The 26,282-nt window shown below is 43.6% G+C and overlaps 1 protein-coding gene and 1 long non-coding RNA gene across 3 annotated transcripts; one reads left to right on the forward strand and one right to left on the reverse strand.

Annotated features, from left to right (window-relative positions):
• Positions 1-214: 214 nt before the first annotated feature.
• LOC115120536 (arf-GAP with GTPase, ANK repeat and PH domain-containing protein 2-like) lies at positions 215-26,240 on the forward strand. Of its 2 annotated transcripts, none has more exons than XM_065020847.1 (17): positions 215-591; positions 12,174-12,235; positions 12,396-12,483; positions 12,583-12,668; positions 14,357-14,498; positions 14,702-14,836; positions 15,112-15,233; positions 16,529-16,705; positions 16,952-17,032; positions 17,137-17,241; positions 20,712-20,988; positions 21,128-21,259; positions 21,792-21,943; positions 22,250-22,340; positions 22,610-22,832; positions 24,890-25,181; positions 25,378-26,240. In XM_065020847.1, the coding sequence occupies exons 1-17, from the start codon at positions 429-431 to the stop codon at positions 25,507-25,509; spliced, it is 2,460 nt and encodes an 819-aa protein (XP_064876919.1). In that variant the 5' UTR covers positions 215-428; the 3' UTR covers positions 25,510-26,240. The 2 variants fall into 2 exon arrangements, with proteins under 2 accessions (XP_064876919.1, XP_064876920.1); XM_065020848.1 differs by having other exon boundaries at positions 12,177-12,235.
• On the reverse strand, positions 2,115-5,607 carry LOC135572578 (uncharacterized). The gene is made up of 2 exons (XR_010464420.1): positions 5,407-5,607; positions 2,115-3,358 (listed from the first exon to the last, which is right to left on the reverse strand). It is a non-coding gene; the product is annotated as an uncharacterized LOC135572578 (long non-coding RNA).
• Positions 26,241-26,282: the final 42 nt, after the last annotated feature.

Here is a 26,282-nt window from a genome sequence, read left to right on the forward strand (position 1 = left end):
ACATGTAGCTCAATAAACACCAACAGTTTACATACATATTATACATGAAATTGTATAATCATGTAAATTCTAAACATTGGTGAGAAAATAGAGTGATTTTTGAATCAGCCGTAGGGACCTTTACAATGTGTAGACTAGCCCTGGTGCACAGAAGACTCTCCTTTAACAAAAAGCAAGCAACCACACAGTAAAAAACATCATTTGAAATAAGGAAGTGATTTCAAAGCCGTCAGAGGAAATTGAAAAACGTTGCAATGAGAGCTCTGGTGTCCTGCGATCTAAACTATTGAGTGTAACTTTCTCTTGGAGTATATTTTTTTTTGCATTTTAACGGAATGAACAGTTGTGGAATGAAAAAGAGAGGAGTTCAAATGGGCTGAAGCAAACTGGATTATTTACCCAGTTTATTTCAATCTACATACTTCAAGATGAATAGCAGCAATAAATTGTCTCAGTCAAGTGCCATAAGAGCAGAGGTAAAACGGCATGAATCCGTTCAGAATACAATCAACAAACTGTTTAAGCAGTTTGAGAGGGTTGGTGATCAGCAGCTCCGCTCTGGCCTTAAGGTTTACCTCCACAGTATTCAAGGTAAGCTCTCCTCTCATTACAACATGGGCAAGCTGTGTTTCACTTCAAATTAGAATATTCCATTTTCAATTGCTGTGACCTATACCATGGTGTTACTGAACTGAACTTGTCATATAGCATTCACACGTGATTTATGCAGTTTTATGTTATAAATGAGTTTCTAGCTATGCTCTCTCTTGTTTTCGATGAGCCAATGTGAGGTCTTTCTTATCCCATCTACTATTGTACAGTTACTTAGTGGTCCAGTCTGTTTGTCCCTTGTGAGTGTATTAGAAAAAACAACTGACTTCAGATCCTGATAAGATCAACCTCTTGTAGCTTCCTGTGTTTGACTGAGGTGGGGACTCTTTCTTCCACACATCCTCTCTATCAGTTAAGTGACAACAATTGTAACTAACCTGTCTCTGTGGTCATTGCCATGGCAGCAGGTTTGTTCAACCCAGAACTCTGGGCTTCTAGCCTACTTCCTGTCTGTCTGCCACTCTTCTTATTCTTCTGTTGCTCTCAAAGCCACTTCCTCTCAGACCAGGACAGTTTCTCAGCACCATAGTTTGCATGTGAATTATGTCACTTTCGTCACTTCCTTCACCCACAGTTGTTTAGTTATTTTCTTGACTTCACAGAGACACAATGTATTACTCTCATCCTCATTCTCATTGTTAGTCTCTGTTTAACAAGTGAATGAGATTAAATGACATAAAGTAATTGGTTAACCATTTGCTTTGTGGATCATGAATGTATGATTTAATAAAGGAGAGCTATTCACTTTCCTGTTTGACGGACGAGACAAAAGTCACTAGAATAGTTGAGAGCCACTGGTGCTTTACTACTCTGTGTCTGCGTCCCAAATGGGACCCTATTGTCTTCATACTGCACATGTTATTATTATTTAACTAGGCAAGTCAGTTAAGAACACGTTCTTATTTACAATGACAGCCTCCCCTAACCATACCCAGACAGCCCTGGGACAATTGTGCACCGCCCTATTGGACTCCCAATCACGACCAGATGTGATACAGCCTGGAATCGAACCAAGAACTGTAGTGACACCTCTTGCACTGAGATGCATTGCTTTAGACTGCTGCACCACTCTGGAGCCTTTTCCCCTTCTAGTATTTCTATTTCTTTCTATGGCCCTCCCACAACCACTCCCTCACCCACCCCAACCGAAGGGTTCACCCCCTCAAAATGCTGCAAATATTTACACAAATAAGATAAGACCTGGATGAAAAAATAAAGTGTGAAGGGCTATGGTCGAAAGTAGTGCAAATGTACAGGAAATACGGTTCCGTCTGGGACACAAAATGTGTTGACACGTTTTGAGTAGATTTGTCTGATCTGCCAGACCTCTGCATGGCCTTAGAGATATATGCCTAATATACATTCAAACATTTATTTTACATACAGTGCCTTCAGAAAGTATTCACACCCCTTGACTTTTTCCACATTTTGTTGTGTTACAGCCTGAATTAAAAATGTATTAAATTGAGATGTTGTGTCTCTACACACAATACCCCATAATGTCAAAGTAGAATTTTTTTTATTGAAATTTGTACAAAGTCAATTAAAAAAAACGGAAATGTCTTGAGTCAATAAGTATTCAACTCCCTTGTTATGGCAAGTCTAAACAAGTTCAGGATTTAAAATGTGCTTAAGAATTCACATAATAAGTTGCATGGACTCACTCTGTGTGCAATAATAGTGTTTAACATGATTTAGAATGACAACTTCATCTCTGTACCTCACACATACAATTATCTGTAAGGTCCCTCAGTCGAGCAGTGAATCTCAAACACCGATTCAACCACAAAGACGTGGGAGGTTTTCCAACGCCTCGCAAAGAAGGGCACCTAATGGGTAAAAAAAGAAGCAGACATTGAATATCCCTTGGAGCATGGTGAAGTTGTTTACACTTTGGATGGTGTATCAACACACCCAGTCTCTACAAAGACACAGGTGTCCTTCCTATCTCTGTTGCCGGAGAGGAAGGAAGCCGCTCAGGGATTTCACCATGAGGCCAATGGTGACTTTATAACAGTTACAGAGTTTAGTGGCTGTGATAGGAGAGAACTGAGGATGGATCAATAACATTGTAGTTACTCCACAATACAAATCTAAATGACAGAGTGAAAAAAAGGAAGCCTGTAAAGAATAGAAATATTCCAAAACTTGCATCCTGTTTACAATAAGGAACTAAAGTAAAACTGGAAAAAAATTGTGGCAAAGAAATGAACTTCATGTCCTGAATCCAGAGTGTTATGTTTGGAGCAAATCCAACACAACACAACACTGAGTCCCACTCCTCATATTTTCAAGCTTGGTGGTGGCTGCATCATGTTGTGGCTATGCTTGTCATCTGCCAGGACTAGGGAGTTTTTTTTAACAAAAAATAAACAGAATATAGCTAAGAACAGGCAAAGTCCTAGAGGAAACCTGGTTCAAATTCACCTTTCAGCAGGACAATAACCTAAAACACAAGGCCAAAAATACACTGGAGTTGCTTACTAAGACGACATTGAATGTTCCTGAGTGGCTTAGATACAGTTTTGACTTAAATCGGCGTGAAAATCTATGGAAATACTTGAAAATGTCTGTCTAGAAATGGCAATGATCAACAACCAAATTGACAGAGCTTGAAGAATTATTTAAAGAATAATGTGCAAATCCAGGTTTGCAAAGCTCTTAGAGACTTACCCAGAAAGACTCATAGCTGTAATCGCTGCCAATGGTGATCCTATCATGTATTGACTCAGGGGTGTGATTACTGCTGTAAATGAGATATTTCTGTATTTAATTTTCAATACATTTGCAAAAATGTCAAAAAACATGTTTTCACTTCATCATTATGGGGAATTGTGTGTAGATGGTCGAGAAAAAATTATATTTAATCCGTTTTGAATTCAGGCAGTAACACAACAAAATGTGAAATGAGTCAAAGGATATGAGTCAAAGGATATACTTTCTGAAGGCTCTGTAATTCATAAGTTTGGCTATCAAAAGTTCAATGGCAGCCATGATCAAAGAATGTCCATCTCAGATAGATACCATTTGGGATGCTTACATAGTGTGGAGTACACTGGTGGAAAGATGGGCGTTTCTGTTAGGAATTGAATGCTAGTGAGTCGAAAGAGTGGGGAGAAGAAGTGATGCTCCGGGGTGCAGAATGAAGCCATTTGAATTGGGATCTGTCACATACAGCAGCTCTGTTCACTGCAGCATGCCAAGCGAGTGGGAGGGCGGGAGATATCTGTAGAGAAAACTAATTAAAGAGGACCAGGGATGGTTCCCAGCAAAGATGAAATAATATGAACAATCACAGCCTGAACACTGCCCTCGGTCAGTGTCCATCTGACTCGCTCTCTCTCTGTTTCTGTCTCTCTCTCTCTCCATCTCCGTCTCTCTCTCTCTCTCTCTCTCTCTCTCTCTCTCTCTTTCATTCTCTGTCTCTGTCTTTGTCTCTGTCTCTGTCTCTCTCTCTCTCTATCTCTCTTTCTTTCTCTGTCTCTCTCTCGCTCTCTCTCTTTCTTTCTCTCTCTCTCCATCTCCATCTCCGTCTCTCTCTCTCTCTCTCACTCTCTCTCTCTCTCTCTCTCTCCCTCTCTCTCTATCTCTCTTTCATTCTCTTTCTCTGTCTCTGTCGCTGTCTCTGTCTCTGTCTCTCTCTCTCTCTATCTCTCTTTCTCTGTCTCTCTCTCTCGCTCTCTCTCTTTCTTTCTCTCTCTCTCTCTATCTCTCTCACTCTCTCTCTCTTTCTCTGTGTGTGTGTGCGCGTGTGTGAGAGACAGCGGGAGAGAAAAGAGAGAGAGGAAGCGCACACATCTCTGATATTTCTTGCCTTGGACAACTGGATTCTTCCATCTCAAATCTGGGGGTGTCTATATCAGATTAATTTGATTAATCAAGAAACAGAACAGAAATAGACATAAACCTCTGTACAAGAGGTAATTCAGAGTGAGTAATTCAACACAAAAAATAGGATTTTATACGGACACATGGCAGTTGTTCCTGTTTTAGATGTTCTGCAGGATGTTTACACATAAATTGACCTGCTTTCCAAAAATAACATGTTGCATTAGTCACATTAATTCACTTCCTCTGTGTTTGAGACTGTAGTCATGTTGTTTCTAGGTTGCGTTTCCCCCCTGTAACTGAAACGCTGTCAGAATCTTTTCTATTCCGTGTGGTCATGGCTCCCTCAGCGACAGTGAGAGGGCTAGATGGGGGGAGAGTAGGGGTGAGAAAGGTGGGTAGTTGGATGCTGTGTATCAGGATGTCAGCAGGGAGAGACTGATCTGTCTAGTGTATGTGAAGATTCTAAACATATACAACCCTCACAAAACTGTTCGTAAACAACAGGTTTTTACAAAGGAAACCCATAAAATGTGTGTAGAAAATAGATTAAATGTGTCATAGAGATGTACTACGGCATTAATGAGTCTATTATAGAACATTTGATTTAAAAGCATTATTTTTTTTGGAATGAATTTAGCTTGAAATGATCTTTTTGATGTGGATTAAGTTCTCACCTTCTCACACTGCTAATGAACACATCCTGTATGTGGTATAGATGCTACAGATCAGCACATTCACACAGGGATCGTCACTCACATACACACAAGCAGACACACACACGCAAACAGACAGACAGACAGACAGACAGACAGACAGACAGACAGACAGACAGACAGACAGACAGACAGACAGACAGACAGACAGACAGACAGACAGACAGACACACACACACACACACACACACACACACACAGATCCTTTGGTGAAAGAGTATGAGAGGAGAAAGGACAATTGTTCACCCACTGGAGCTGGGAAGATCCTAGCACCTTAGTAGCCAGGTCAGCCAGGTCAGCATCTTGAGTAAAGCCTGAGGGGGAAGCTGATGATAACCATAACACTGAGTGGCTGTGATGACGGATCTTCAGACAGCTGTGGTATAAGAAGAACAGACAAGGTAGAGGAGAATGTGAAGTCAGTCTCTATTTTTCTTCCTCTCCACTCGCCCTCGTTCTGTTCCACTGTCACTCTTCATTACCCTCTCCACGCCTCCTTCCTCGTTCATTATTCTCTCATCCCCTCTCTCTCTTTCTCTCTCTCTCTCTGATCTGTCTTCCTTTGGTGTGTCTTTCCTTCCTTCTTGCACCAGCTTGTTTCTATGCTTTTACCACCAGCCCTTTTTACTTTCGTTTTTAGAATCTTTATGTTTTTTGTCATCTTTATTTTTTAGAATCTTTATGTTTTTTGTCATCTTTATTTTTTAATCTTTATTTAAAAAAAATCTAAGTTCACATTTTACAATCATAATAGTTCATATAAATGCAATTCAGTTTTCACATCAATACTGTAATGTCTGCTTCCAACTCACACTCACAAACACGTAGATCCCCTGAAAGCAGCTCACTTTTCAGCCCTTTTTCCAGCTCACACTCTCAAACACATAGATCCCCTGAACACAGCTCACTTTCCAGCCCACTTTCCAGCTCACACTCTCAAACACATAGATCCCCTGAACGGAGCTCACTCTCCAGATCCCAACCACCTGAATTCTGATCACCTGTTCACACACCTGTATGTCATTTACACACACAATTTAGTTCAGTTCTTTGCACCCCATCATTGTGAGGTATTGTTTGTTTAAGTACACATTCTATTCAGAGCTCTGTTTATTTCCATATTAGTCCTCCTGTGTATCATAGTTTTTGGCCATCCTCACTAACAATGCCTTTTTGACTATTCCCTGCCTGTACTTTTGCCTATCAGATTTCCTGTCATCAACATCTTGCCTGATCTCCTGGACTATGGTACTAGCCTTTTCCCTGCCTGTACTGTTGCCTTTTTGGATGCCCTGTGTATGACCTTCTGCCTGCCCCTGGACCCAGCTACCTGCCTCCTCCTGTGGTCCTTTCCAAATAAACACCTGCTGCGCCCTGCAATTGAAACCAGCTCTCTGTCTCCCATTGTATTCATTACAAATACATGGGTCCATTATGACATAATATGGTTTACAGATTTAGTAGTCATTTCCTCTATACCTCATCAGCTCCCTCTTTACAACAAGGAGAGAGCGTGAGAGCAAGAGCGAGAGAGAGGGTGATGAGGGGGGAGGAGCAATGAAGAGCTGGGACAGTGCACAGTCTGTATGCTGAGAGGCAGAGAGGTAAAAAAAAAGAGTGAGGGGGGAATAAGAGAAACAGGGTTTTCCTTCTCTGTTTGGTTTGGCACTCACACAAGAAGGGGATCTAGAGGAGGGCTTGCGAAGATTCTCTCTCCGTAAACATACTCTCAGGTACCAGCTGTGCGACTGGGTTTTGTACTCATGTCGTACCTGTTGTCTGTATAGCAGAAAGATTCAGAGCCAGAGCTGTTCAGTGTTCATTGCAGAGGCTTGGCTCAGCCTCACAGACCGGTGGCCCTATTGACATGCACAATGCCTGACACGATTGAAGGACACAGGAACTGACGATAGGATAAAGTAATCCCTCTCACCCCCCCCTTAAAATATTTAGATGCACTACTGTTCCACTGGATGTCATAAGGTGAATGCACCAATTTGTAAGTCGCTCTGGATAAGAGCGTCTGCTAAATGACTTAAATGTAAATGTAAATGTGATGGTGGCCGGGCGCTGTGACTCGGTCATGCATCTCCAGATCTCTGCCTGCGATTGGATCGTAGTGGCTTTTTCTTCCTGATCCACATCAAACCTAATCACTGTCCCGTCTGTCTCTTGCTCAGACCTTTCTCTGAGTAGAGGTTGCTGTCAGAACACATGGCTGAAGAGGATAACCCATAGTCTGAACGGCACTCTGTGAGGATATTTTCTGATACCGTACAAAAATTTTTTTTTCAACATGGCAGTATTGAAATCCTTTAGATTTTCCTGACACTCCTGATCGACAGTTTCAGTGAAATGTGATTTTTTTAAACTTTTGATTTGAGTTTTGCATAGAATATGGGACAGGAAGTTGACAGGAAGTTGAACACTATTGGAGATGGGGGAGCGGCAACACAACACAAATACAACAAGTTAATAATTGAAACCATGTTATACAGCTGATTTTATACTCACTTTAATCCAGATGTTTTTACTATAGGATGTTTTAACACAACTGGACGCTACTAAATGGATTTCAGTTTCTTTTGATATTTGTGGCAGAAGATGGTATTTTTGTACATTGCAACAAAATTAATGGAAGTTGAATTGAAACACTGACAATGGATGACTGGAATCCTAAATCTAAAAGCATTGAAGAGGTGAAGAGGGAAGTGAAGTAAAGGAATAAATACATCTTAGAGCAGGTATAGCAGTTCTGTTCTAATCCCATGAGGAGATACTTCAGCTCTCTCTCTCTCTCTCTCTCTCTCTCTCTCTCTCTGTCTCTCTCTCTCTCTCTGTCTCTCTGTCTCTCTCTCTCTCCACCTCTCTCTCTCTATCTCCCTCTCTCTCTCTCTTTCTCTCTTTCTCTCTCTCTCTCTCTCTCTCTCTCTCTCACACTCTCTCTCTCTCTCTCTCTCTCTCTCTCTCCCTCTCTCTCTCTATCTCCCTCTCTCTCTCTCTTTCTCTCTTTCTCTCTCTCTCTCTCTCTCTCTCTCTCTCTCTCTCTCTCTCTCTCTCTCTCTCTGTCTCTGTCTCTGTCTCTCTCTCTCTCTCTCTCTCTCTCTCTCTCCCCCTGTCTCTCTCTCTCTGTCTCTCTCTCTCTCTCTCTCTCTCTCTCTCTCTCTCTGTCTCTCTCTCTCTCTCTCTCTCTCTCTCTCTCTCTCTCTCTCTCTCTGTCTCTCTCTCTCTCTCTCTCTCTCTCTCTCTCTCTCTCTCTCTCTCTCTCTCTCTCTCTCTCTCTCTCTCTCTCTCTCTCTGTCTCTCTCTCTCTCTCTCTCTTCAGCTCCCTCTCTCTCACTTGTTCTCTATCTAAGTTTGCTCCCACCTGCTGTCATATTCTTTTGAGGATTAGGATTTCAAAGTTTGTCAGTCATCCATCCATGTCAGTGTCAGCTCTTTCTGAATGTATCTGTCTACGGTGTGTCTACCGGAGCCTGATCACATGAGCCGAGCCGACACACTGCACCAGGGCACCACCTACCTCATCTCCCTCACCCTGGTTAAGGGGATGGGTCAGAGAAGGGACAGACCCTCAGTACACAGGAGAACCAGGAAGATGTTTCTTTCCTGGAGGGTGGGAAAGGTAGTGAACTCAAACTAGAGGAGAGGAAATCACCCTTGAGTGACAAGGCACCTTGTGTGGCGATGTTCTTCCCAAAGAAAGTGGCAAGTGACAATGTCATTATCTCCTCCACTGTTGACAATGTGAAGACTGACATGTTACTGTGTGGAGAATAATGCAGCAGGGGAGAAAGAGGACAACCAGACAACAACAGTCACCTCAAAAGTAATACAGTTTTTCTCAGTCGCTTTGGTGCATTTTTCACATCATTCCTAACATGTGCAAAATAATAAGTGCATTTCTCAGAACAATTTGTACAAATTGCAATATACAATAGATATGTTTCTAAAGCTAGTCAGTCACTAAAAATCCTTAGTACATCTCTCAAAAGTAAATATTCATGCCAATGATCATGTCAGTGTCATCAGAATGATAAGTCATTGAGTCATTGTTCACGAACAAGGACGTCAAAATGTTTAGGCATGTTGTCAATGTAACTGTGATATCTCAAAGTGCTGTACAGAAACCCAGCCTAAAACCCCAAACAGCAAGCAATGCAGGTGTAGAAGCACGGTGGCTAGGAAAAACTCCCTAGAAAGGCAAAAACCTAGGAAGAAACCTAGAGAGGAACCAGGCTATGAGGGGTGGCCAGTCCTCTTCTGGCTGTGCCGGGTGGAGCCTATGTCCTCTTCTGCCTCTTCCTCTGTTTTGCCACCATGCATCCTTGCTCCTCTTCTTCCTCCTCCTCTTGGCTGTTGACCCTGTTCATTTCCTGGTCCATCCATTATTGGAAAATTGCAACTCTGTGTTTTTGGTCTGTCTATATATTGCCAAATGATTCTTCATGAGATGCACCTTTGAGAAATTTAGACAACTGGTTGATTGTTGGTTGAACTAACACTTTACATTCCTTCATGAGTGAGGGTCAATTTCACCTGCACGATTCATCAATTCACGTTTTTGTACAAAAGGTCTAATAGAAATGTGTAAAACTATGCTTGACAGTTTATGACAACTAGTTCAACAATTTTGCATGTAATGGCTTATGCAAGGAACTAATGCCTAGATGTTTTGAGGGGTAAGACTATTCAACAGAGAACCATCTACTACATTTTGATCAACATGACATGAGCAATTGATAATGTGGAAAAAAGCTGACACGTGTACATTATCAATTGCAATTTGTTCAAAAGGAATAAGAAATTGCTTTAATGATGTGCTCAAGTGACTAGATGATTTGGAATTTGTACAAGTAGTTTCAAGAATTGCACTTTTGATCTAAGAAATGCACCGAAGCGACTGAGAAAAACTGTAACATGCAGCACAACTACACCACAAAGCTGGACACCTGTGGTGGTAGCAGTCGACCCCAACCACACCCCGACCAGGAGCAATATCCCTGTACGCACGCCTGGTCAGGGTCCGGAATCCCTGCTGAATACACACAGCCTGTTGGCCAGCCCGGTGACCAGCCTTCGGGAGCCAAGGGATGTCAAGGAGGCCAAGTGAAGTCCCACACCAGTGTTGGTGCTGTTCCATCCCTGACAGTGACAGTGTTGGTGCTGTACCATCCCTGACAGTAACAGTGTTGGTGCTGTACCATCCCTGACAGTAACAGTGTTGGTGCTGTTCCATCCCTGACAGTGACAGTGTTGGTGCTGTACCATCCCTGACAGTGACAGTGTTGGTGCTGTACCATCCCTGACAGTAACAGTGTTGGTGCTGTACCATCCCTGACAGTAACAGTGTTGGTGCTGTACCATCCCTGACAGTAACAGTGTTGGTGCTGTTCCATCCCTGACAGTAACAGTGTTGGTGCTGTACCATCCCTGACAGTAACAGTGTTGGTGCTGTTCCATCCCTGACAGTGACAGTGTTGGTGCTGTTCCATCCCTGACAGTAACAGTGTTGGTGCTGCTGCGCCTTCTTCACCATGCTGTCTGTGTGGGTGAACCAATTCAGTTTGTCCGTGATGTGTATGCCGAGGAACTTAAAACTTACTACCCTCTCCACTACTGTCCCGTCGATGTGGATAGAGGGTGCTCCCTCTGCTGTTTCCTGAAGACTACGATCATCTCATTTGTTTTGTTGACGTTGAGTGTGAGGTTCTTTTCCTGACACCACACTCCGAGGGCCCTAACCTCCTCCCTGTAGGCCGTCTCGTCGATTTTAGTAATCAAGCCCACCACTGCAGTGTTGTCTGCAAACTTGATGATTGAGTTGGAGGCGTGCATGGCTACGCAGTCGTGGGTGAACAGGGAGTACAGGAGAGGGCTCAGAACGCACCCTTGTGTGGGCCCCAGTGTTGAGGATCAGCGGGGTGGAGATGTTGTTACCTAACCTCACCACCTGGGGGCGGCCGGTCAGGAAGCCCAGTACCCAGTTGCACAGGGCGGGGTCGAGACCCAGTGTTGGTGCTGTTCCATCCCTGACAGTGACAGTGTTGGTGCTGTACCATCCCTGACAGTGACAGTGTTGGTGCTGTTCCATCCCTGACAGTAACAGTGTTGGTGCTGTTCCATCCCTGACAGTAACAGTGTTGGTGCTGTTCCATCCCTGACAGTGACAGTGTTGGTGCTGTACCATCCCTGACAGTGACAGTGTTGGTGCTGTTCCATCCCTGACAGTAACAGTGTTGGTGCTGTTCCATCCCTGACAGTAACAGTGTTGGTGCTGTTCCATCCCTGACAGTAACAGTGTTGGTGCTGTTCCATCCCTGACAGTAACAGTGTTGGTGCTGTTCCATCCCTGACAGTGACAGTGTTGGTGCTGTTCCCTCCCTGACAGTAACAGTGTTGGTGCTGTACCATCCCTGACAGTGACAGTGTTGGTGCTGTACCATCCCTGACAGTAACAGTGTTGGTGCTGTTCCATCCCTGACAGTAACAGTGTTGGTGCTGTTCCATCCCTGACAGTAACAGTGTTGGTGCTGTTCCATCCCTGACAGTAACAGTGTTGGTGCTGTTCCATCCCTGACAGTAACAGTGTTGGTGCTGTACCATCCCTGACAGTAACAGTGTTGGTGTGTATGTTCCACTGGGATTGCGCAGAGCATTCTACTGCCTAGCAACACACAAAGCGAAGGGAGTTGTTGCCCCCCCCCACCCCCTCCCCCCTACAGCTGCCTTTGAATGGCAGCTACATCATGTGAAGGATGTTCTCAGAGAACGACACAAAATATGTATGGTAGGCCTCTTGGGGGTACAGTGGATGAACAGTGCATTGGACAAACTAGCCTAGTCTAGTAGACTCATTTATGTTGTCGTGAAAGGTTATTTTGATCAAGAGTGCCTGACTGCCACACAACCAATTCACATAGCAGTCATTTATCGCGAGTCCTTTCCAAGGCCATTCTGGTTGTTGTTCCCCTTGAATTATCAAAATTATGATTTCCTCTGTCCCTTTCTCCCAAGCAGCGGCTTGTGCAAATAGTCAAGAGTGGACCCTGAGTCGATCCATCCCTGAGCTCCGTGTGGTAAGACAAAGCATCCATATTAAATATGAATTGAAAGAAAAGTTAGATGGAGCTTCATCTCTTTTCACACTCTATTCAGGGAAGCTACCATGAGTGAAGATGTGTGTGTGTGTGTACAGTAGGCTGTGTGTGTGTTGTCTAACTTCTTTAATCTGTGCAGGGGGTGCTGGGAAGTCTTCGAAGTGGCAGGTCAGCGCTGATAAACAGATACATAACAGGCAGTTATCTTCCACTAGAGAAGATTGAAGGTAAGCATGAAAAACACTTTTCTTGCGCTACCATTTTATCTTTCATAGTGGCTCTCTGACACACAATAACTAACCTCTGCTCTGCTGTTCCATTGTCAGGGGGGAGATATAAGAAGGAGGTATTGGTAGATGGACAGAGTCATCTATTGCTAATCAGAGAGGAGGCAGTTACTCCTGATGCACAGGTGTGTGTAAATGTACTAGTGTATTTGCTGGAGTGTGTGTACAGTGCATTCAGAAAGTATTCAGAACCCTTGAGCTATTCCACATTATGTTACATTACAGCCATATTCTAAAATGGATTAAATAGTTTTTTCTCCTTACTAATTTACACACAAAACCGCATAATGACAAAGCAAAAACAGATTTTTATTCATTTTTTCAATTGTATAAAAAAAAACAGAAATATCACATTTACATAAGTATTCAGACCCTTTACTCTGTACTTTGTTGAAGCACCTTTGGCAGCGATTACAGCCTCGAGTCGTCTTGGGTTTGACACTACAAGCTTGGCACACCTGTATTTGGGGAGTTTCTCCCATTCCTCTCTGCTGATCCTCTCAAGCTCTGTCAGGTTGGATGGGGAGCGTCGCTGCACAGCTATTTTCAGGTCTCTTCAGAGATGTTCGATCGGGTTCAAGTCCTGGCTCTGGCTGGGTCACTCAAGGACATTCAGAGACTTGTCCCGAAGCCACTCCTGCATTGTCTTAGCTATGTTGTCCTGCTGTGTTGTCCTGTTTTCCAATTCTGAGGTCCTGCACTCTGGAACAGGTGCTCTGGAGCAAGTTTTCATCAAGGATCTCTCCGTACTTTGCTCCATTCATCTTTCCCTTGATCCTGACTAGTCTCCCAGTCCCCACCACTGAAAAACATCCCCACAGCATGATGCTGCCACCACCATGCTTCACTGTAGGGATGGTGTCAGGTTTCCTCCAGACGGGACGCTTGGCATTCTAGCCAAAGAGTTCAATCTTGGTTTCATCAGACCAGAGAATCTTGCTTCTCATGGTCTGAGAGTCCTTTAGGTGCCTTTTGGCAAACTCCAAGCAGGCTGTTGTGGCTTTTACTGAGGAGTGGCTTCCGTCTGGCCACTCTAACATAATGGCCTGCTTTCCTGGTTAAATAAAGGTTAAATAAAAATAAAACAACTTGATTGGAGTCCACCTGTGGTAAGTTCAATTTATTGGACATGATTTGGACAGGCACACACCTGTCTTTAAAAGGTCACACATTAGACAGTGCATGTCAGAGCGAAAACCCAGCCATGAGGTAGAAGGAATTGTCCATAGAGCTCCAAGACAGGATTGTATCCAGGCACAGATCTGGGGAAAGGTACAAACAATTCTGCAGCATTTTAGGTCCGCAAGAACACAGTGGCCTCCATAATTTTTAAATGGAAAAAGTTTAGAAACCCGGCCAAACTGAGAAACGGAGAAGGGCCTTGGTCAGAGAGGATCTGATCAACGTAAACAGGATGCCCCTGAACTCAATTTCCAGTCTCGTAACAAAGGATCTGAATACTTGTGTAAATAAGGTATTTCTGTTTTTTATTTTTTATAAATTTGCAAAAATATCTTAAAAGCTTGTTTTCACTTTGTCGTTATGGTGTATTGTCTGTAGATTGATGAAAACATTTTTTTTATTTAATACATTTTAGAATAAGGCTATAAGGAAAGTGGTCTGAATACTTTCCGAATGCACTGTATACCTTGTTGCATCGTTGTTGATGCACAATGATGAGTTGAGAAATAATTACAGAGTTACAATCTAACCAATTCATCTTAATCCTTATCCTGACCCATCTGGCACTTGTCTCCCTCTCGCCTCTCGCCTCCCGCTTCTCTTCCCTCTCCTACCAAATCTCTGTCTGTAGTTCAGCAACTGGGTAGATGCAGTGGTCCTTGTGTTCAGTCTGGAGAATGAGGCCAGCTTCCAGGATGTGTACCAGCTGTACAGCCAGCTCAACACACACCGCAGCCGTGCTGACATCCCACTTGTTGTGGTTGGGACACAAGGTACGGAACATGGAGGAATAAAAATGGATGGATATGTTCAGGGAAATGTAAGAGGGCAGATGGATAGCATCTACAGAACCATCAGCCTTATTTTATATAATTAGATGGAAGAGAGTGAGCATATACTGTACAAGCTACTGTAGCCTATATGACTTCATCTCAGTGTCTGAAGCCCCACGGTCTCCGCTGTCCTCTTTCTATAGACAAAATCAGCAGTACCAACCCACGTGTGATTGAGGACATGCGTGCCAGGCAGCTATGTGTTGATGTGAGGCACTGTGTGTTCTATGAGACCTGTGCCACCTATGGGCTCAACATAGACCGGGTTTTTCAGGAGGGTGAGTTAACTGAAGTCGAGCATTGGTGTCAGAGCTGGGGACCCAAAGGTACAGACACATTACCATTGTTTTAAAACAATAAATCATTCCGGTCGCACTATACACAAATGCTTCACAAATCATTTCAAAGCAATGTCATTCTACATAAAGGATTATATCATTGTTTGACCAGAGATGCACAGCTGTACTTACTTACCTGACACCTACAATTCACATCCTGAAGTAATGAGCGATTAGTGCCATCTCACTAGTGCAGTATTTCTCTCTCCTCTCAGCTGCCCAGAAAATAGTCACACAGAAGAAACAGTCTGCATTCCTGGCCTCCTGCAAGTCTCTTCCTAACTCCCCCAGTCACTCTGGGGGCTCCACATCGGGGTCAGCATCCTTCCCTGGACAGGTAACATGCCTCACACTGTTCACATCTGTCTTTTTCCCAGGCTTATCTCTTCTGTGTTGTTGACATAAAATGAATACTGTAGTGCAGTGGGACCCACAGGTGGATACCAGCTACAGTACTGAAGCTCCTCCTATAGGCCTAAACCTTGAGCTGTGGCTAGATACATTGTTGTCACCCACAATAAAATCTGGGAGGGGACTGTGGATCTGTCTCCTGCATTAGTACGATATCTCAGACAGCACTGGCCTGATTTTGACAAAACTTGGGTGAATGATGCGTCTTGCCATAGAGAGCTGCCATTTATACAATTACACTGATTGGTTAGATGGTTGTGCTATCACAACAGATTTAAAATGCAAACTTTGAAAGGTCACACCCCTCACCCAATTTGACCTAGTCATGACATTTGGTACATAGGTCACTCTCCTCACAAGGACCAAATTTGTCTCAGGGACCCACAAGGTCCACAATGATGGATTTTCCACCTTTTCGAATTTTGTGAAAAACACATAAAAGGCTACTCTTTCGGCACCGAATGACCGATCAGGACAAATCTTGTTACGTGGCAGCTATGGACAAAGATGTCTCAACGCAATATTTTCTAGACTAGCACCTAAAACATCATAGCCAATATTGACCAATAAACATTCACGAGGGCGTATTCTATGCACATAAATGCAAATCAGTCAAGGATATTCGTATTGTATCAAAAGTTGGTTCACATGTTGCAAACACTGTGAAGATTCAACATATGCAAGAACATTCATGTTGACCACACGATGGCGCTATAACAGACACTAGGTTTATATCTCTTGATCTGTTGGACTCAGAGAGGACATTTGGCACACATGCTCAGGAATATGAGTCTAGCTAACCCACGTGATATTTCAGACACCACTGGTCCAATTTCGATTAAACTTGGATGAATTATGTATCTTTCCATAGAGATCCGACATTTACAAAATTATACTGATTGGCCCAAGGCAGGAGTTTTTTGTTCATCTGGGGGCTTAAAAGAGGACCTTGATGGATTCAAAGAATGGTTCAAAAAGTTTGGGAACCACAGATGTAGGATTTAGTCTAGTAGATACCAAATGTATTCAGGAGAAAGAGCATGTTGTCTTGTCCGTTTGTCTAGTTTTCTCTGTTTCATCTCATTTGTCCCCATCCTCTCTCTGTATTCCTTGTGCCACTCTCCGTCTGCCCTCTTGTCCATCCCCCTGTCTGTCCCCCTGTCTGTCGCCCTGTCTGTCCCCCTGTCTGTCGCCCTGTCCTCCCCTCTCTCTCCTTCTCAGGCCAGTAATGGAGGACTGAATAGTGGCTACCCCTCCTCCCTACCCTCCACCCCTGTGATCAGCCACAGAGAGCTGCGGGGCGGGGCAGGGGCGGTGGCAGCGGTAGAGGGGGGTGGCAGTATCACCTCCTCAGGGTCCATGAGAAACATCCCTCAACGGCGGACGTCTCTGTTCAAGGTCAGTTACTGTTCTCAGAATCTCTGGTGATCAAATTATTGGAATCTTTCATCAGCGGAACAATGTTCCAAAGAGCCATATGATTAAAACAAGCTGATTTAAAAACAGAGCTAAAATAAATGTACAGTTTAACATACAGTAATAGTCACACCGTTTCGCATCTGTCCTGTACACTTGTGTCAGTCCATATTTATACCTGTCACACTCTCATCTCTAACCCTATAATGTTGATACAACTTCTCTCAGAACCGTCGAGGCAGTGGCAGTGAAAAGACTGTTGACCCTAAAGGTGAAGTGGGCAGTGGCCGGGCCATCGCTATCAAACAGGTCAGTGTGACACACACTGGATATTGTGTATAATGAATAGATTAGTTTCAGTTCTTCAGTCATGGAAGGGAACCTAATGACATTAAACCCATTGTTTGTAACAGAGTATCCTGTCAAAGCGGAGTGGGAGCTCACTGAACAAAGAGTGGAAGAAGAAATATGTCACTCTGTCCAACAACGGCTCACTGGTCTATCACCCCAGCCACAATGTAAGTCACACCACAATCAACCAGACCAACACCAGTAACATGATCTCATCTTAGTTATCAGATACAAAACCAGTCAAAAGTTTGGACACACCTACTCATTCGAGGGGTTTTCTTTATTTTTACTATTTTCTACATTGTATAATAATAGTAATGACATCAAAACTATGAAATAACACACATGGAATCATGTAATAACCAAAAAAGTGTTAAACAAAACTAAATATATTTTAGATGTTAGATTCTTCAAAGTAGCCACCCTTTGCCTTGATGGCAACTTTGCACACTCTTGGCATTCTCTCAACCAGCTTCATGAGGTAGTCGCCTGGAATGCATATCAATTAACTAGTGTGCCTTGTTAAAAGTTCATTTGTGGAATTTCTTTCCTTCTTAATGCGTTTGAGCCAATCAGTTGTGTTGTGACATGGTAGCGGTGGTATGCAGAAGATAGCCCTATTTGGTAAAATACCATGGCAAGAACAGTTCAAATAAGCAAAGAGAAATGACAGTCCATCATTACCTTAAGACACGAAGGTCAGTCAATCCGGAACATTTCAATAACTTTGAGAGTTTCTTCCAGTGCAGTCGCAAAAAACATCAAGTGCTATGATGAAACTGGCTCTCACGAGGACCGCCACTGGAAAGGAAGACCCAGAGTTACCTCTGCTGCAGAGGATAAGTTCATTAGAGTTACCAGCCTCAGAATGAGGCCAAATAAATGCTTCACAGAGTTCAAGTAATAGCCACATCTCAACATCAGCTGTTCAGAGGAGACTGTGAATCAGGCCTTCATGGACGAATTGCTGCAAAGAAACCACCACTAAAGGACACCAATAATAATAAGAAACTTGCTTAGGCCAAGAAACACGGGCAATGGACATTAGACCGGTGGAGATCTGTCCTTTGGTTTGATGAGTCCAAATTTGAGATTTTTGTGAGATGCAGAGTAGGTGAACGGATGATTTCCACATATGTAGTCCCCACTGTGAAGCATGGAGGAGGAGGTGTGATGATGTGGGGCTGCTTTGCTGGTGACACTGTGGGTGATTTATTTAGAATTCAAGGCACACTTAACCAGCATGGCTACCACAGCATTCTAATGCGATACGCCATCCCATCTGGTTTACACTTAGTGGGACTATCATTTGTTTTTCAACAGGACAATGACCCAACACACCTCCAGGCTGTGTAAGGGCTATTTGACCAAGAAGGAGAGTGATGGAATGCTGCGTCAGATGACCTGGCCTCAACCCAATTGAGATGGTTTAGGATGAGTTGGATCGCAGAGTGAAGGAAAAGCTGCCAACAAGTGCTCAGCATATGTGGGAACTCCTTCAAGGCTGTTGGAAAAGCATTCAAGGTGAAGCTGGTTGAGAGAATGCCAAGCATGTGCAAGGCTGTCATCAAGGAAATGTGACTACTGTAAGGGGTGCATACTGGCGGCAGAGAAGTCAGACGCAGGAGAGCAAAAACTGTGTTTCCAACAGAGCGGTTTAATAATAAAAACCCACCGGAAACCAGAACCATCAATAAATGGGTACAAAACCCGACGCACACCAGACATAACGTGCACAAGCACTTACAATAAACAATACTGGACAAGGACATGGGGGGAACAGAGGGTTAAATACACAACATGTAATTGATGGAATTGAAACCAGGTGTGTGGGAAGACAAGACAAAACAAATGGAAAATGAAAGGTGGATCGGCAATGGCTATAAGACCGGTGACGTCGACCGCCGAACGTCGCCCCAACAAGGAGAGGGACCGACTTCGGAGGAAGTCGTGACAGCTACTTTGAAGAACCTTAAAATCTCAAATAGATTTTGATTTGTTTAACACATTTTGGTTACTACATGATTCCATATGTGTTATTTCTTAGATTTGATGTCTTCACTATAATTCTACAATGTAGAAAATTGTTTAAAAAATAAAGAAAAACCCTTGAATGGGTAGGTGTGTCCAAACTTTTGACTAGTACTGTATACAATGGGGCAAAAACTTATTTAGTCAGCCACCAATTGTGCAAGTTCTCCCACTTAAAAAGATGAGAGAGGCCTGTAATTTTCATCATAGGTACACTTCAGCTGTCAAAGGACACCAGAAACAAAATTGTAGACCTGCACCAGGCTGGGAAGACTGAATATGCAATAGGTAAGCAGCTTGGTTTGAAGAAATCAACTGTGGGAGCAATTATTAGGAAATGGAAGACATACAAGACCACTGATAATCTCCCTCGATCTGGGGCTCCACGCAAGATCTCACCATGTGGGGTCAAAATTATCACAAGAACGGTGAGCAAAAATCCCAGAACCACAAGGGGGGACCTAGTGAATGACCTGCAGAGAGCTGGGACCAAAGTAACAAAGCCTACCATCAGTAACACACTACGCCGCCAGGGACTCAAATCCTGCAGTGCCAGACGTGTCCCCCTGCTTAAGCCAGTACATGTCCAGGCCCGTCTGAAGTTTGCTAGAGAGCATTTGGATGATCCAGAAGCAGATTGGGAGAATGTCATATGGTCAGATGAAACCAAAATATAACTTTTTGGTAAAAACTCAACTCGTCGTGTTTGGAGGACAAAGAATTCTGAGTTGCATCCAAAGAACACCATACCTACTGTGAAGCATGGGGGTGGAAACATCATGCTTTGGGGCTGTTTTTATGCAAAGGGACCAGGACGACTGATCCGTGTAAAGGAAAGAATGAATGGGGCCTTGTATCGTGAGATTTTGAGTGAAAACCTCCTTCCATCAGCAAGGGCATTGAAGATGAAACGTGGCTGGGTCTTTCAGCATGACAATGATCCCAAACACACCGCCCGGGCAACGAAGAAGTGACTTCGTAAGAAGCATTTCAAGGTCCTGGAGTGGCCTAGCCAGTCTCCAGATCTCAACCCCATAGGACATCTTTGGAGGGAGTTGAAAGTCCGTGTTGCCCAGCAACAGCCCCAAAACATCACTGCTCTAGAGGAGATCTGGATGGAGGAATGGGCCAAAATACCAGCAACAGTGTGTGAAAACCTTGTGAAAACTTACAGAAAACTTTTGACCTCTGTCATTTCCAACAAAGGGTATATAACAAAGTATTGAGATAAACTTTTGTTATTGACCAAATACTTATTTTCCACCATAATTTGCAAATAAATTCATTAAAAATCCTACAATGTGATTTTCTGGATTTTTTCCCCTCGTTTTGTCTGTCATAGTTGAAGTGTACCAATGATGAAAATTACAGGCCTCTCTCATCTTTTTAAGTGGGAGAACTTGCACAATTGGAGGCTGACTAAATACTTTTTTGCCCCACTGTATATATATTTTTTATGATGTTAAATTAGTTGAAATCTATTTTGATGTGAGAATTCACTGTGCTGAGAACTGTAATACACAGTAAAAAACAAACATTTCATTTCTAGTCTCGCGAAATGTAGCAAAACAATCTAGTTTAACAGGTATAATCTTGGTGGTTTCAGGACTATATACAGAATTCTCACGCTAAAGAGATCGACCTACTGCGTGTCACAGTGAAGGTTCCAGGGAAACGCCCACCAAGGGCAGTCCCCCCTTATGGGCCCTTCCCTGGCCTGAACGGTGTGGCCAAGGATGCTGCACCCACAGAGAGCGCCAGTGCCCCATTATTACCACCAAGCCTTGTGCCTGTTGAAGAACAGCCTGGTGCATTGTCTTCTCCCAGAGATAGAGGAGTAAAACGTTGTCCATCAACACTGTCCAGCAAGTCACATAGTGCTGGTATGTCAGAAATGTAATAATAATACGTTTCTAATATACAGTATGTCAATGTGGGCTTTGGAGCATGATAGACCAGAGCTGCAAGTTCCCTCAACACATAACAAACAGTGTTTTATTCATCTTTGTACCCCAATGTCAGATGCTATTGAAGGAGCAACCAGTCCCCCTTTTGGAAAAGATGGTCAATCCTCTCCAATGATGGACAAAAGGAAGAAAACAAGGAAGAAGAGTATGAACCAGAAAGGCGACACAGCTATTGGACAGGCTGAAGGTGAGCACTGGGCCTCCTACTGTATCTCTACCAGATTATTTTGCACTCTATATAAATCTATTTTGCTGTTATTTTCCCTAATCTCCTGCTAATCTGGGCTAAACTGTTGCCCTGCAGCCAAGCACAAAATGTGGAAATGAAAAAGCTTTGGTACCTTGAGAAACAATAACAAGACAGGTAACAACAAGGAACAGTGAGGAGCTGACTGGCTCACTGAATCTACCTGTTGTTTCATGCCTGTTTGTCTGTTTGTCTGTCTACCTAGCAAGTGTATTAGACATTTTGGATTGACCTGTGATTTGTAAGGTTTGTTGTTGGTTTTTGTTACTTTCTTTCTCTCAATCACCCTTTTTCAACTTTTTGCATCATGCACAATGTCTGCCTGCTCGGTGTCCTTTTTTAAAATGATCAGCGAACATCTCATGGTGATGAAGTGAGTCTGTGTTTATGCTGGTTACATGTGCTTTTTGTGGATGTACTGTAAAGAAGTATGGCGGACTAATGGTATTACATTTTCAACGTGTCTTTGTAGATGAGGAGAATACTGGCTTCATCATCGTGTCCAGCACCGGACAGACGTGGCACTTTGAGGCCCAGAGTCTGGAGGACAGAGATGCCTGGGTGACGGCCATAGAGAGCCAGATACTATCCAGCCTGCAATCCTGTGAGAGCCTCAGGAACAAGGCAAGGAACTGAGTGGGCAGCAGCCTGGGATGTGTGGAAATATGTACTGTTTAAAAATAGTATTCAAAGTTGATTTCTTATAATAGACTATATAAATGGAAATAGTTGAAATAGTTTTGAATGTTTTATAGTATATAACATGTATATATGTTCCCTGTGGAACCCTACTGGGGAGTGAAGATAATGCTGATTGGCTGTGTACTGACAGGCGTTGCGGTCCAAGTTGCTGATTCCTTAGAGACGTATTCAGTCACAATGCACATCCACTTCATACTTGTGAAATGTCAACTATGTGTTCTTTCATAGGCACGGAGGAGCAGCCAGAGTGAGGCGGTGGCCATACAGGCCATTCGCAATGCCAAGGGCAACAGCTTCTGTGTGGACTGTGAAGCACCAAGTGGGTTTCTAGACTTGACCTCCTCTCTCACTCTCTTTATATATATCTCTAACTCTCTAGTTAAAAACGTTTTCTATTCAATGTCCATGCATGTGCAAAGAGGTCAGTATTATACTATGTACCAGATACAGCCATTCATTTTTTTCAGTAGTAATGAAAAAGGAGTCATTAGTGCAAAATGATTGATTACGTTAGAAGCAGCCTTTATTTTACTCAATCCCTTACTCTCGATCTCAATCCCTCTGCTCTGGTTTGGATGTCCTCTCCAGACCCCACTTGGGCCAGCCTCAACCTGGGGGCGTTGATCTGCATTGAGTGTTCAGGGATCCACCGTAATCTTGGGACACACCTGTCCCGCGTCCGCTCTCTGGACCTGGATGACTGGCCCAGGGAGCTGACACAGGTCCTGACTGCCATCGGCAACCACTTGGCCAATAGCATCTGGGAATGCCACACCCAGGGCAGACACAAACCTACACCCAACTCCACACGGTGAGGGTCCTGGTTCAGTGTAATAGATAGGAAACATCTGGATGCTTTATTTATGGTCACCTGTTTCGTGAGAGTTCAAAAGAAAAGCCAATATTTTTGTCCAATGAAGACCATTATTTGACTAGAATAAGATTTAAATAGTTGAATCCAAGAATGTGTTGTAGATTATCAAATCAAATCAAAGTTTATTTGTCATGTGCGCCAAATACAACAGTGAAATGCTTACTTACAGGCTCTAACCAATAGTGCAAAAAAAGTATTAGGCGAACAATAGGTGAGAAAATAAATAAAAACAACAGTGAAAAGACTATATACAGTAGCGAGGCTATGAAAGTAGCGAGGCTACACACAGACACCGGTTAGTCAGGCTGATTGAGGTGGTATGTACATGTAGATATGGTTAAAGTGACAATGCATATATGATGAACAGAGAGTAGCAGTAGCGTAAAAGAGGGGTTGGCGGGTGGTGGGTGGCGGGACACAATTCAGATAGCCCGGTTAGCCAATGTGTGGGAGCACTGGTTGGTCGGGCCAATTGAGGTTGTATGTACATGAATGTATAGTTAAAGTGACTGTGCATATATGATAAACAGAGAGGAGCAGCAGTGTAAAAGAGGGGTTGGGAGGGGGCACACAGTGCAAATAGTCCGGGTAGCCATTTGATCACCTGTTCAGGAGTCTTATGGCTTGGGGGTAAAAACTGTTGAGAAGCCTTTTTGTCCTAGACTTGGCACTCCGGTACCGCTTGCCATGCGGTAGTAAAGAGAACAGTCTATGACTGAGGTGGCTGGGGTCTTTGACAATTTTTAGGGCCTTCCTCTGACACCGCCTGGTGTAGAGGTCCTGGATGGCAGGCAGCTTAGCCTCAATGATGTACTGGGCCGTATGCACTACCCTCTGTAGTGCCTTGCGGTCGGAGACTGAGCAATTGCCGTACCAGGCAGTGATGCAACCAGTCAGTCAGATGCTCTCGATGTTGCCGCTGTAGAACCTTTTGAGGATCTCAGGACACATGCCAAATCTTTTTAGTTTCCTGAGGGGGAATATGCTTTGTCATGCCCTCTTCACGACTGTCTTGGTGTGTTTGGACCATTCTAGTTTGTTGGTGATGTGGACACCAAGGAACTTGAAGCTCTCAACCTGCTCCACTACAGACCCGTTGATGAGAATGGGGGCGTGCTCGGTCCTCCTTTTCCTGTAGTACACAATCATCTCCTTAGTCTTGGTTACGTTGAGGGATATGTTGTTATTCTGGCACCGGCCAGGTCTCTGACCTCCTCCCTATAGGCAGTCTCTTCGTTGTCGGTGATCAGGCCTACCACTGTTGTGTCGTCTGCAAACTTAATGATGGTGTTGGAGTCGTGCCTGGCCACTCAGTCTAGGGTGAACAGGGAGTACAGGAGGGGACTGAGCACGCACCCCTGGGGGTCTCCTGTGTTGAGGATCAGCGTGGCAGATGTGTTGCTACCTACCCTCACCATCTGGGGTTGGCCCGTCAGGAAGTCCAGGATCCAGTTGCAGAGGGAGGTGTTTAGTCCCAGGATCCTTAGCTTAGTGATGAGCTTTGAGGGTACTATGGTGTTGAACGCTGAGCTGTAGTCAATGAATAACATTCTCACATAGGTGTTCCTTTTGTCCAGGTGGGAAAAGGCAGTGTGGAGTGCAATAGAGATTGCATCATCTGTGGATCTGTTTGGGCGGTATGCAAATTGGAGTGGGTCTAGGGTTTCTGGGATAATGTTGTTGATGTGAGCCATTACCGGCCTTTCAAAGAACTTCATGGCTACGGACGTGAGTGCTACGGGTCTGTGGTAATTTAGGCAGATTGCCTTCGTGTTCTTGGGAACAGGGACTATGGTGGTCTGCTTGAAACATGTTGGTATTACAGACTCAATCAGGGACATGTTGAAAATGTCAGTGAAGATACCTTCCAGTTGGTCAGCCCATGCCCGGAGCACACGTCCTGGAAGATACTGTATGTTGCCACAGAGATCTCTCTCTTGATCCATGAGCAGTTTCCGTGGTAACTCAACTGTATGCTTGTGTCTCTCTCACAGAGAGGAGAGAGAATCATGGATCCGTGCAAAATACGAGCAGCGTGTGTTTGTGGCACCCCTGCCTGCTCCAAGCCCCACAGGCCCAGCGGACACTGCGATGTCTGTGTGCCTGCTCTCCGCGGTGACAGAGAGGGATTTGCCCAGGCTCCTACTGCTCCTGGCCCACAGCAACAAGGAGCAGATCAACACTGCCCTGGCCAACGGAGGAACACCCTCACAGCCACAGCCTCACACCTCCCTGCACGCTGCCTGTCAGCTGGGTGATGTCGTAATGACACAGCTGCTAGTCTGGGTAAGGCCCTGGTCTCGACAAATTATTTGTTGATGATGATCTTCCCCAAACACAAATTGTTGGCCTTTAGCCCAAGTCAAATGTTGTCACATTAAAATAATTAATTAATTAATTCACATATTCTCAATGATTATATTTTGGGGTAATTTTATACAGAATGTAAATGGTGAATTGTTCAATCTCTCCCTCCCTGCAGTATGGAAGTGATGTGAAGGCCAGGGATCCTCAGGGCCGGACAGCCATGACCATGGCTAGAAAAACTGGGAGCAAAGAGTGTGCTGACATCCTCCTGCAACATGGCTGCCCTAACGAGGTCTCACCTAATTGACCCACACTTGGTGTCTCCCGTAGACTTAGCACTTCCAGCCTCAGCAGCCTGGCTCATACCAATTCCAGGAAGAGGGTTTCGTATCTTTAACGGCCATGGTAGCACACAAAGGCTGGTGAAAAAAGCTTCTATGGATGTGGTTTTGAAAGTGAGGAAGGTAACAAGAATATAAAGAAAGTACTCCACTTACAAAAGTAAAGCACAGAAAGAGAACATATCAAGCAACTAAAAAAGCAATATTCATTCAATTTTTAAAGGCAAATATATTGCTGAAATTGTCAATGGTTGTCTGTTTACAAATACAAAACAAATGAGAAAATATGTGGGTTAAATCTGTAACAAACTATATCTGTTTAGATAATACATTTGCCTGTTTTACAATATTGAGAAGTCATACTGACATACAATGACCGATTATAATGATTTTCAAATCAAATCAAATCAGTAATATATACTGTACTTTTATGTAATTCTGCCTGCTGGAACATCTAAGACTTGTTTGTAGCCATGCAGGGTAACATTTACAATTCAACAAAATTGACTGCAATTGTTTTCTTTGATTTTCAGAGTACTTTATCAATAGACCATAGGATTTTATCTGACTGTATACTTTCAACCATTTTCTGTTTGTTATTTGTTACAATGTATCTATTTGTCATCTATTTTTCTCACTGTTTCTATTTGAAACTTTATGAACCGTAAGTAAAATAAATAAAATATCTCCAAAAGTCTGTTTTTATGGCCCTCTGGCTCCTGTGTGCCACTGTCATCCA

This window comes from Oncorhynchus nerka, linkage group LG7, assembly GCF_034236695.1.
Source record: "Oncorhynchus nerka isolate Pitt River linkage group LG7, Oner_Uvic_2.0, whole genome shotgun sequence".
NCBI lineage: Eukaryota > Metazoa > Chordata > Actinopteri > Salmoniformes > Salmonidae > Oncorhynchus > Oncorhynchus nerka.

Bases quoted from the DNA above. Each gene is read 5' to 3' on its own strand.
- LOC115120536 (XM_065020847.1), top strand. From the start codon at position 429: ATGAATAGCAGCAATAAATTGTCTCAGTCAAGTGCCATAAGAGCAGAG. The intron at 21,944-22,249 runs GCAAGGAACTGA...GTTCTTTCATAG, and splicing joins GTGAGAGCCTCAGGAACAAG to GCACGGAGGAGCAGCCAGAG. The intron at 22,341-22,609 runs GTGGGTTTCTAG...TGTCCTCTCCAG, and splicing joins TGTGGACTGTGAAGCACCAA to ACCCCACTTGGGCCAGCCTC.